This window comes from Mytilus edulis, chromosome 1 (genome assembly GCF_963676685.1).
Source record: "Mytilus edulis chromosome 1, xbMytEdul2.2, whole genome shotgun sequence".
Taxonomy (NCBI): Eukaryota; Metazoa; Mollusca; class Bivalvia; order Mytilida; family Mytilidae; genus Mytilus; species Mytilus edulis.
The window spans coordinates 67,903,807-67,916,884 of record NC_092344.1 but is presented as its reverse complement, the minus strand read 5'-3'; the positions used below and the strand labels follow the sequence as shown (position 1 = coordinate 67,916,884).

General features: G+C 30.0%; 1 protein-coding gene across 1 annotated transcript in view; it reads left to right on the top strand.

The window, feature by feature from the left end:
- The window catches only part of LOC139487823 (plexin-A4-like), a 37,820-nt gene that overhangs the window by 14,483 nt on the left and 10,259 nt on the right, over nt 1–13,078 (top strand). The window contains exons 9-19 of the mRNA XM_071272965.1: nt 2,347–2,488; nt 3,489–3,573; nt 4,450–4,549; nt 5,434–5,535; nt 6,023–6,121; nt 7,845–7,920; nt 8,456–8,619; nt 9,238–9,380; nt 10,193–10,298; nt 11,747–11,892; nt 12,810–12,998. Coding sequence (XP_071129066.1) covers nt 2,347–2,488; nt 3,489–3,573; nt 4,450–4,549; nt 5,434–5,535; nt 6,023–6,121; nt 7,845–7,920; nt 8,456–8,619; nt 9,238–9,380; nt 10,193–10,298; nt 11,747–11,892; nt 12,810–12,998 — 1,352 coding nt within the window. The remainder of the gene's footprint in view (nt 1–2,346; nt 2,489–3,488; nt 3,574–4,449; nt 4,550–5,433; nt 5,536–6,022; nt 6,122–7,844; nt 7,921–8,455; nt 8,620–9,237; nt 9,381–10,192; nt 10,299–11,746; nt 11,893–12,809; nt 12,999–13,078) is intronic.

Below are 13,078 nucleotides of genomic sequence, written 5' to 3'. Positions count from 1 at the left end.
AAATATATACGAGCCAATTTATAATAGGAAAATTAACAGTAAGAGTGTATCAACAGAAAATGTTACCATGGACAGTGATTTTTTATCCGATTTAAACAATAAAGGGACCAGTAAAATAGATATAAGAAGATGTGAAATTAATACAACTCTCCATCCAAGTCCAAATTTATAAAAGTAAAAAGTAAAATCAGAAAAAAACTACGAGGAAAATTCAAAACGGAAAGTCCCTAATCAAATGGCAAAATCAAAAGCACAAACATTTCAGACGAATTGATAACAACTGTTATATTCCTGAACCATTATAGGTCGAGGTACGGTTTTCAACACGGAGCGTTGGCTCACACTGAACAGCAAGCTTTAAAGGGTCCTAACCAAAATACTAGTGTAAAACCATTCAAACTAAAACCAACGGTCTAATCTTTATGAAATACAAGCAACGAGAAACACTTATAAACCACGTCAACAAACGACAACTACTCAATATCAGATTCCTTATGTAAGACATTTGCAAATGATTGCAGCGGGTTTAATGTTTTAATGGTACCAAACTTTAACCTTTATCTGATACAATAGTGTAACATCACAACAACGACAAACACACTATACAATACCAATTGAAATGGCTTAACTCAATCAAAAGACATATTAACACGAGAAAAATGTGATCTATGATATAATGTATGTACAAAATCAATTAATAAAAAGATAAATAATTAAAGAAATAGTAACATATCGCTGTGAAATGTGAAACGATTTCAGAAAAAAAATAAGCTTGCACAAAAATACTCAAAAGGTCAAATAAACAATAAGGTACAATTTGAGAGTACTCGCAGTAACTGTCAGCTACTTAAAAGCTAAACACAATTAACAATAAAACATCATGCACAAACTAAAACCAACTAAAACACATCCCAGGGATTTGGTATTTTCACGTCATGGCCTGGACAGTCAAAGAAGATATGACTTGTGCCATGCCAAAAATAAGTGTATCGACAGGTAGTTATGAGTTAGCCCTTTTATAGATTCAAATGAACATGTGTGTGTCTTTATACAAATTTATTTTTGTTTTAATCTGCTGATGACAAAATTGATATAAGTGACAATGTAAGATATATTCAAAGATCTAATTACAACATTGGTAAGATAACCTTTACTAATAATTTGTTTTAAAGATTCGATAAGTTTACACGGATCACATAGTGATTTCCGCTTTTTTAGTGCAAGTTAGTTCTAGGAGAAAGAGTAGTGTAATTATTTTTTTTAATTGAGCATAACGAATAGATGTTTCAAGTATTGATAATTCAAAAGATTTGATGATTTTAAAACCAATGTAAAAAAACGGGACAAAAGATACCAAAGGGACATTCATATGAAAACAACCTGAAAACTGCATGGCAATTATTGTTTTATCGATATACATATCACAGCCTTATTTTAAACAGACACTGCAGATGACAAATTTTCTACAGAACTTTTATGTTGAAAGACAATTTTTTTCGTAAATAAGCTCTGCACTACAAAATTACGAACCTTTTGGCTTTAAAGCCTACAATGTTAATATTCAATAAATATGTTACATAAGGTGACTTGAAAATAACCTCATCATAGACACCAGGATTATAATTGTGTATTTGCGCCAGACGCGCGTTTCGAGTCAGTTATCTGACAGTTATTATCCATTCCTTTGGTGTGTGTGCTATTGATTTTGCTGTTTGATCAGGGACTTTCCTTTTTGAATTTTCCTCGAATAAGTATTTTTGCGATTTTACTTTTTCGTCCAAAAAAGACTCACCAGTGATGCTCAAATCATAGAAAGGTTAAACAGTCCAAACTCCGTTAATTTATTCTTGAGGTAGAAAAGCCTTGGTATTTTCAAAATTCAAAGTTATGCAACATAGAGTATTACAAAATCAGTAGTGCGTCCTGTGGGGCATTCCCGTTTTGTTTTCATATTCAATAGAGGAGAAAAAGCCGACATAAAAAGAATATACCGAATTAGACAGATTGAAAAAATGTTTAATTCAGTTAGAGTGAACCAGAAGAAACTATCATATGACTTCCTTCAACTTATTCATTTTAGTAACGCAATGGTTTCGAGAACCAACTTTTCTGTAATTATTGATTAAAATAATTAAATATGTCATTGGCGTTTCACCAATCAAAAGCATAACTGTTACAAGCAAAATATGTAAGAACAAAACACCTATGTGTGTACATAACATGAAGGCAAGTAACAATCGGCATAATCGTGTAATCAGAAAAGTTATTGGAAAATAAATCAAAACTTATGTAGCTCAAAACTTTAAGTTTGTGACTTCTTCTAAAATTGTATAATTTTATTTGCAGAAACACACTGAAAATATTTCAGTTCATCTATTGTTTGATCCAGATATATACTTTAATAATGCCATATGTCGCAATAAATTAAGTGATGGTCAGATAATGAACTTAAAGGGATATAACGAATGTGTATTAACAGTTGGCGATGGTAACTAATAATTTAAAAATCTTGAATAAAAACCTTTTGACCAAGTATTTATACATTTGTACATACATATGAGCAACGCACGACTAACCAATGTTGTATTGGTAATAGCTTAAAAACACTAAAACAAAAAGAACCATTAGCTTCCGAAATCATAAGTTCTAAGATTTTGCGGTTATATTTTTGACTCATTATGTTTATGATACAATACTACATCAAAAATTGTGCATATTCGTTTGCGTTCAAAGGATCATATTTCTGAAAATAAAATAATAACCACATCAAAAGGAATACTGAGATTTTAGTAAACTAACTGAAAAAAATTAAATAGAAATGATCGAGATTATTTGTGCTAAAAGTAATATTTTTTCTCTTAATCATTAAAATTTTATTAATAAAAAAAAACTCAGGAAGATACGATCTGATCTTATAAAATTTCGCAGAACAAAAACATAAAATGTCAAAAGAAAAACGATAAAAAAAAACAATTCGTACAACAAATCCTAAAAACAGATATTAACACGATTAAGCAAGACATAAGTAAATCTCCTCCATAAGTGACACTCGGTATATTACTTTTGTTTAAACCAAAAGATAAGTTATTCCATGGATATTTTATATATTCATGGTGGAACGGAAGTATTTCCCGGCCAATAGAAATAATGGGATCCTTTTTAGCATTTTCAGTTCGTTCTAACACTGCCCGTAGCACTACATACACAGTTAACTGAAGTGCTTAATTATTATATTAAGAAATTTGAATATATATGATGACCGTTTACTGTTTAGTACTTTTAAGCTTTTTTTTCATGCAATGAATACACAATTACCAAAAAATATGCTTAGTTGATAATGTATGTTTTGTCCAAAAACACTATTCAGATACATTGACATAGGTTGCGTAGACAAAAGAGCAACTAAAGTTCCGAATGAATCTTTCCATGCCACCTCATGTTGTATACGGTGTCGACAAACTGTGATAGTTGTTTTACTTTCATTTCAGAACCATTCCAGTTGAATGTGATTCTTTCAAAAGTCATTATAGCGTCAACAACTGTAAATGCAATTAAATGCTCTGCGTTCAATAGGTATATACAATGTTCCTTGTCACACACTATTAATATCATAGAACCGCCAAAGAGAATGTATGTGAACATAGCTACAGTAAATACTTTTCTAAGAGAGGTTTATTACAGAAGATCACTTCAATGGATTAGTCTTTTGTGTACAATAATTTCTGTTGAGGGTTTCCAAACATTTTCTTATATTGAACTCGAGCAAACAACAGTTATTCAGAAAAGAGCAAATGGTGTTTGCACAACAAAATTAATATCATATGTGCATTCATTAGCAAAATATATATACATGTATTCTACATATGTTCTAATTATATACTTTTTCACAATATCCCGTTATTTACGATACTCGCCTATTCAATGTAAATAAACGCTTAGACTTTGAAATGATGGAATTAACTAGACTTTAAAATTGTCAATACTAATTAACATGATTAATTAGAATCAACGGTGCACAGTGTACAGTAGAAATGCATCCTTTTCTAATTATTTAATCGGATTTCTGAATACGATGTCCTGAAAAGATATTGCTACAAAGTAAAGAGAAGTTTATTGTCGAAATGGTTACCTGGTGCAAAAAAAACTGGTATCATTAATACATTGTAATAATACTTCCTTGGTCGATCTCTCCCTAATCGAGCTAAAAGATAAACTACTGTCGCTTTTACCTAAATGCTCATATTCTCTGATAGTATTTTATACTTCATATGCCGGCAGGCGAAAAGGATACATGGCGTTTACACGAAATATGAGTTCCTGGCCCTTGTGAAACGCGAATAACAATTATATTATACGGGAATGTCCTCGTCTACAATGTATAATGCATGTATGTTTTTCTTACATGAGTTGTAGAAATGTTCTTAAAATTTATAATTAAATAATTTATAGCTGTGGTGCATGTGCAAATATATCGGAATGCTTTTGGTGTCTGGAAACTGTATCCTGCGTAAGACAAGCATCAACCTGTACTACCGCAGTTAACATTTCGGTAAGTTTGTTTTGTTTCAAGAATAATGATGTACTTAATGGATGAGTGAGTTATATTGACATATCTGTTCATTACCTTGTTGCTAAACTTACATTTTTATATTTTACAGGTTTTTACATATCCTTGAAAATATACTATTTTGTTATACATTAGATACCTGTATTCAGATGAATTTGAAGCAAAACAAAAAATTTAAATAGTAAAGAGCTATGAATATACCCTTTCTTATTGATAGATTAGAGTGTTTCTGACGGGGATTTTTTTTTTAAACATGCATACTCTATATACTGGATATGCCTTTGTCAGAAATGCTGGAACCCTGCAATTAAAAAAAAGTTGAAATATATTTATTAGTTTAACTTTTTTGAGAGAGTTTATACCCTGTACATGTACATTGTTTGTGAACAAATCCCTGACAACTTAGTTGATGTTACCCTCGGTTAGAACTGTTGTCAACCAAGTTGTACAAAAATAACCTCTAAGTTGATAGTATCATTGACAACTTTTTAACAATCACTAAGTAGTGGTTTGAACAAAGTCCAACATGAAATAACATGAAATAAATTAAATATTTTTGAAACAACACTGCGAAAAGAATCTCGTACTTTTTGCAACTATTGTGACATCAATGTTCACTTAATTTTGTTTTGCCGTGACCACAACAACAAGTCCCACTAGTAGAAGAGGTCCTAGGCATCTTACTACAGGACCTTAGTTCACATGTATGCCCAAAATTGTTTTTTGTTTAAATTAAAATACAGTTTTGTTAAAGGGATATGAGACAAACATAAAATTTAATGAGAAAAAAATGAGTTTGGTTTTTGTATAATGATAATTTTGTAAAAGTGTTAGTTAGTTCTGTTCTGTTTTTCTTTTGGTTAAAGATGACAGAAGATATATGTCCGAGATTAACAAGTACCAAAGTATTGATACAGGCTACCGAGACTGAAAATTTGGAGATCAATGTCGTTAATTTGGTTAGATATGTAAGAACATAATGTTTATTTAAATGTTTTAGTTAATAGTAAATTGTGTCAATATGCTTACCAATTGCTTATTTTTCAAGGAACAATTTACAAATTTTTCAATTTGAAGCATCTTACTGCAAATTTATATAGCTTCACCTTCAATTAACACTATATATTTATGAAGTAGTCGCATAGATTTCAAATGAATCTCAGTAAGTCAACTACAACTCTTAAAACACTTTTTTGTTCTTCAACTATATTCCTGAATATTACCTTTTTGCTAAATGGAAGGTACATAGTCTTTTGCAATTATAATAAAAAAACAAAGGTAATAATGAATTCGTAGGTTATATCAACAGAAGATCTTAAAGAAGGGATTTATTAAGAAATAAAATATTAGAAAATATTATTATAAATGTCTTATTCAGTTTATTCAAATCATGAGTTTGTACTTAACTATTCCTTTTTTATCTGCATGCAAGTCTTTAATTTTAAGAATTTTTAGGTTAATAGCAAGGACAAACTGCAATGTGTTGTTGGTAATGTGAAGTACGATGTAGTGGTAGACGATTCATATACTTTTGCAGTATGCAAGAATGTTAAGGTATTTCTGCATGCTACATGTATACATTGTTTAACGATATTCAATTGAACACAATGATAGATACCGATGATTATATCTCACAAATCATTAAATGTCAGTATGTTTACATGAAATTTATCTTAATATGCAATTCAAGATGTCTCTGTCTTGTCCATAAGATTGTTTGGCATAAATTCTGCTTCATACGCATTGGATAGAAATTCAGATTCGTCGGACGATAAATGCGTGAAAAACAATTATGTTATGGTCTACGTATTTAAAATATCAATTCACAAAACAAATCAGTCTTTTCGAGAGAAAAAACTGCAGTATTTTCAGTTTACTTGCATGTTAGGATAATTGTATGTCCTTGCAATGTAAGTTGAAGTGATCTTACATAAAGTGATCATGGTTCAAATGTAGAAAAGTACTTTTAATTGTAGAGATACAGTCAGTCCTCCAATTGTGCATATGTTAACGTATTGCAGAGTAACGAAGATACTAAGGTTATATCTAATACCATACCAAAATGATTTGGATTAAAGAGTTTGATGTAGATCTTCCTTTTTTGTTGGAAGAACCGATGTTTGGTTATAATAGTTATCAAAGGTACCAGGATTATAATTCAGTACGCCAGACGCGCGTTTTTGTCTACATAAGACTCATCAGTGACGCTCATATCAAAATATTTATAAATCCAAACAAGTACAAAGTTGAAGAGCATTGAGGATCAAAATTCCAAAAAGTTGTGCCAAATACGTCTAAGGTAATCTATAATTGATGGGAGTAAATAAATTTGTTTAACGTAATCTTCCGTAGATGATGTTGTTGTATCTTTGCTGTAAATGACAAAATAAGTATGATGAACTAACATAACTTGCTGACTTTTGAAAATGTGCGTTGATTGTAAAAATGGTAGCCCGTCCGACTGGTAGATTGTGATAGTCTTTTCGTCTCCAGAAAATATATTGCCCTCTCGAGTAGAGTTTACGAACACAAACACTCCGGTTTAGGTTTTTGCTACGAAAATTAATTTGGAGATCGTTAATAAATCTACTATTGGTAAATATCAATTCTTTTTCGAACATTCCCCTACAGTGTATCTGACATTTTTACCAGTATTTGTATTTTCTTACCTGTAAAATCTTGTTCTTATTTGTCTGTGAGTGTATTACATATATAACAAAACAGCTTACCTTGTTTACTCATACGATCTCTGAATAAACAGCTGATATGATTTAGACTTTTTCTAAATTATCTTTGTATAGCTTTAAACTTAGAATTACTTCTATTATTTTAGGTTTCGTATTATTGAAACAACCTTGAAATACAAAGTCAATACTGTAATTCAACAATATTTGTTTGTAAAAGTTTGAGATCATGAACAAAATATCGTCTGTGGTTGGTGTAATATTAGACGAATGGCGGATATGAACGGACGAAGCAAAATTGCCATGATCTTTTATTTGTCCTTTGAAACAATGCTTCTTTGTCAATTTAACAAAACACATTCTACCTTGATAACAGAGGAATCGCTTCGCAATTGTCAAACACGAAATATGAGTGTTTATGTATTAAAAAGCTTTTAGACTGATCTGTACTCTGCGCGTTTTTGTGTGATTGTTTTTTCTACATTGGCTAGAAGTATAGGGGACAGTTAAGATATTATAAAGCATGTTTTGCGCATGATTCGACTCATGAGCCTTTGACTTTTACTTTTAGTTCATTTATTAGAGTTTTGTAGGCTCCAAAATCAAACAATACCAAATTGTATCTTGAGTATAATGGTTCAATATTAGATAATGATGCCGATTTAGAAGGTAATATTTTTTAAATGGTCAGATACTTTTTACATTGCAGTGTAATGGTGTTAGGGAATATTATAATAAAAAGAATGGAACAGCTTGTAGTTGTTGTCTATTGATTTATTAGATTCAAAAACATGGATAACAACTGTCATATTCCTGACTTTTTACAGGAATTTTTAATATAGAAAATGGTGGATTGAATTGTCATTTCAGTTGTTTATTACAAAATTGTTTTAAAAAAAAATATTTTTATTCTTAAAAGCAGTCAAAGCGGTTTTCTTAAATTACCGTAGTCTCGGTAGAGCGAAACCATTCATGGCTGTACAAATGTTGTACACATGTTGTAAAGGATGGTTTCCTCTTTAAAATGCAGTGAATTTTTAATAGAAACATATTTTGCCCTATTGTTCAGGATTTATAAATATTCTGCACTCAGTTCGTTAATTTTGCGAGAATATTATTTATGTACATACATGTTTCAGCAAATTGTTTGTTTTTAGTATATATATATATGTGTGTGTATGTCTATAGATATTGCTATTTTTAGTATATAGGTGTAATGACGTTGATAGTAGTTGTGGAGTTTGTAAATATCATAAAACCCAGGGATACAAATGTGATTGGTGTGGCTCATGTAAACCTACAATAAGTGGTGCACCAGACAGATGTACAGAAGACGAACTTGTTCAATGTCAGCTATCATTATCAGGGGTACTTTTTAAATCATCTTGTTGGTTAACTATTTATGCACTTTTTTCGTTTAAAACGTCCTTGATACCGTTGTAAAAATGTTTCCATAATAAATAAAGTTTACCATACACTGGATAATCAATACATACTGTCGAGACAAATATCAGCTATTTAGGATTTGTTATAGCTTCAATGCACAGTGATACCTATACCGTCTTATAGAATTTCAGTGAACTGATGTCGTTTAAAATTCATTTACTTGATATAGAATAAGAATTATCTAACAAAAATATTGTCCTGATCAAAAATACAAGATATCCAATGTTTATTCTATCTTACAGTGTAATTGTGTTAAAGAATGTTATAATTGAAAATATTTTTTGAAATGTAATTAAAAATAGTATTCCTAATTGTCAACTTAAGTGAGAAAAAAAGATTAACTCGCAGACCTGACCATGCGGTCGTAAAGATTTAGAGTACTATTATCGCATTCCGACTTACAAATCAACAAATTAAATTGTTAGATTTTTTTCTTTCGTGCAAGTTTACTACTCCGAGCACTGAGTTAAGGTTTATAACCGTAACCTCGTTGTTTGAATTTTTTAAATGCAACATAAAAAAATTTTTGGCAATTTACAGGTCTATCCATCTGCAGGGCCTGAATTTGGCGGAACTATGGTTAACATTAATGGAACTAATATTGGAAACAGAGGAGATAATATTTCAGTTACCATAAATGGTGTTAAGTGCGAAAATGTAACAGTTATCAAACCATCTACTGTGTACGTATATAATTAATATTGGATTTATCAGACATCTGCTATTATTTATCGCTATTTTATGAAATTTTCTTTTGATCTTACTGACTGATAATTTTTGTTCTCGGCACAGAAGATTGATACGAAAAAAATTCCCTAAAAACTAAGGACGCACGTGCCGTTGTCAATGAAAATAACAACGTCGACATAGGTGGAGTAATGTCGACAAATTTCTTGTCATTTTAAGTTGTATTTCAATAGTTTTCATTCCCTTTATCATGTTAAACAAGTTGTAAATCTGTTTTCAATCACTACTATTAAGTAAATAATGTCAATTCTAAATTCAAGATGGCCGCCGTGAAAAAAATCAAAAATATGTTGGTTATCCCTCTCATAGGCTTAATGACACCATAAGGAACGTTTTTGCCAAGTCCTATGCTTGAATCATCATTTGCATGATTTGTCAAATTTCGGTACTAATCCGTCCCACTAAAATAGCGATAAACAGATTATCATCGGTCAACTAAATTCAGTTGCTTTTCTCAGTTTTCGCAGTACAAACAAGAAAATCAATCTCGTTGAGAGGACCAAAGATAAAAAAAAAAAAAAAACTAATTTGTACATTGTGTTATGGAATGTATATCTACTTACACGATTTTGCAAGACATGCGTATTCTATCTGAAAACTTTGCAGATTACAGGATGGTCGTCTGATCTGTAGACTTGGCTATGAAGTTGTATTTCAGATTGTGTCACATTCACTGCCGCCATGTCTTATCTCGATCTTTTTGGAAGAAATGCTATTGTTTCGCATTATAAAACTAATTTTTTTTCAGTATCAGTTGTATAACTAACCATGCATCTGCAAGCACACACGATGGAATAGAAGTCACGGTAAATGGAGTCATAAGCCTTTTAACAAGACTCAAGTACACTTTTCGGGTAAGTGAAATAAATTGTGTAAGGGAGAAGACCATATCACACAACAACTATTATCAAATCCAACAAATAATCTATTTTTAATAGACAATATATGTATCCAGTACACTTTTGATTACGAAGTAATCATACGATAAAATTTTATGTAATATATGATAATAAAATATATTTTGAAAATATTACTAAGGTCGAATAAGATTTGAACATTACAATTTTTTAATTTTATTTCTAAATTACTTTAAAAACGTATCGTGCCTAACATAGAAAATATATACATAAAAATAGTATAATGTTATCAGTGGAAGCCACAGACTGTCACATTCCTGATAAATATGCACCTCAAATTTCAATAAACATGTATTACCGTAAAACATATTATATTCAACAGAAATGTGTACAGCCCTTTTGGTAATAAAAAACTGCATGATTTGATAATAACGAAATCTTTAAAAGCTCTAGTGTAACATCAATACAACATGTATACTATTCAATAAAAAAAAAGATACACGTCTTTTTTTCAAATTAAAGATGAAGTTTTCCGTTTATACATGTAGGACCAATATTTAAGGTAGTAATATTTAATGACCTTTGAAATATAAATCCGTTTTAAAATAATTTTTTTTGCTTGCTTTCATGACGTCATTTGGCGAAATTTGAATTTTTTGACAAAATTTACATAAAACGACAATTTTTAAAACAGAAGTTCCAACTTATGATGGCTACCTCTCATTTGAAGATAATGACAATGTTTGTCATTAATTCTTTTTTTTAAATCGTACAATTTCTTTGTTTATTTGTAAAGCAAAGGTCGGCCCCACAAGAAATCGTTAAAATGTAAACATTATCAATTGATTTACCATTGACAGTATGTGTAAAGTGAAATTTAAAAAAAAACGTTAACAACCTTTAAACTAATCCAAAAGATTCCAAATTTACAGTCTGTTGTTTTCATATCTTAAACATTGATTTGAGACGAAAACATTTCTCTTTCTTTTTCTGCATTTTTTTTGAGATTTCAAAAAACATTTTTTACCACAAATTAAAAAAAAAACAATATTTCAACCCTTTAGTTACAATATGAACATAACTTGATTAGCATATTTAATATTTTAAAACAAATTTAAAAATGCATTTTGTACTTAAAAAATTGTGTGTCGATTTTGTGTCCTACTTTCCGCAAAAATAATTTGCACCCTATGATTGTTTACACGGAATTTAGTTACTTTCGGAAAGATTTTTATTTTCATTATCATATGTGCACACATTGCACATGAAAGTTTTTAAAAATAGTGTATCTCATTTTGTTTAAGTTTTAACACTTTTTGATAGATTTTATTCTAAAGTCGTGTATCGTTTCTTTTGTTATTGATGACAAACACTTTGAATAGATTTCCAGTTGACATGTTCCTATTATCAAACACAAAATTGCCATTATTAATATTTTTTTTAAGAGTCAACTAGAATTATTAACCTTTTCGCCGAGCAAAGGTATTTTGTCTGGTGGAAGAAAGATATCAATCCAAGGAACAAATATTGGTTTTATTGGAAGTCGCTACAAGATTTTATTTTGTTATGGTATCAAATGTATACAGTGCAGGTGATTTGAAATATGTTCGAATATTTTTTTATTTTTAATTATCTTTTCAATACTTTTTTAAGTTTATTTTGCCTAATTCTAAATTAGCAGATCATTAAACGTAGAAGGGATGACTGATAGTATTTTCCTTATAGCATGTTATCACGAATGGTTTTAAATTTGTAGCGGAACTGTTCAATCGTAAATCAAAGTGAATGGAACTAACACTCTGAAATTTACACATTCTATGTAAAAAGTTGAATATCAAAAATACCAAACTCGAAGTAAAATTCAAATCTTCCTTATCAAATGGCAAATCAAAAGCTGACACATCAACCAAATGGAAAACAACTATCATATTCCTGACTTTGTACACAAATTTGGTAGAGTGTTTAAGTATTAACTTAAAATATTTATTACATTACAACACGACACTGTATCAAGACTGAACCAATATTTGTTTTTCTTTTCAAAACAATGAAAGTAATATAGTGTGAAATAAATGGTATAACTTTTATTTTTAAGTGCTAGAATTGAAACCGTTGTATTTTATACAAATACAACTATCAACAGATTGGTAGAATATTACAAAAAAAGGAAAAAACAAATGTAACAAAACAGTTTTTGTTTTATTTCAACAAAACAAGAAAATCATGAAAAAAACTGGCTAATAGTATGAAAGATATCTGGTTTATTATTATCACAGAGATCCTCGTTTCGTCATCAATAATAGTTCAGTGGAATTTAAAGAATGACAGCCAATAGGAAGGCAAAATAAGATACGCAATGAAAAAGCTTTGAAAAGTAAATACAATTAAGTATCTATATTTATATATGATAAATAACACGCATGCATGTAAAGGAATATGAATCGTGGAGAAAATAAAAGTATAAATATTTCTAAAACTCTGTATCTTTATTTTTTTATTTGTATATAGATTTCTCCAAATTGAAGACGACCATACTTTGACATGCAATATGGAAGGATCAGAGAGTTTCATAACTTTAACATATCTGACTGTAACTATAGATGGAAATACACATCTCCGTCTCAACAGCGAATTTATGATTGTTGCCGATCCATTAGTTGTCCCCCTGTCTGTAGACAGTTCTACTGTATTTAGAAGGTAATTTTAAAAGCAGTTTTCGAGTTATAAAAAATAATTAAATCTTTTCTAGCAGAAATAACGTACCTTATGGTGTAGTT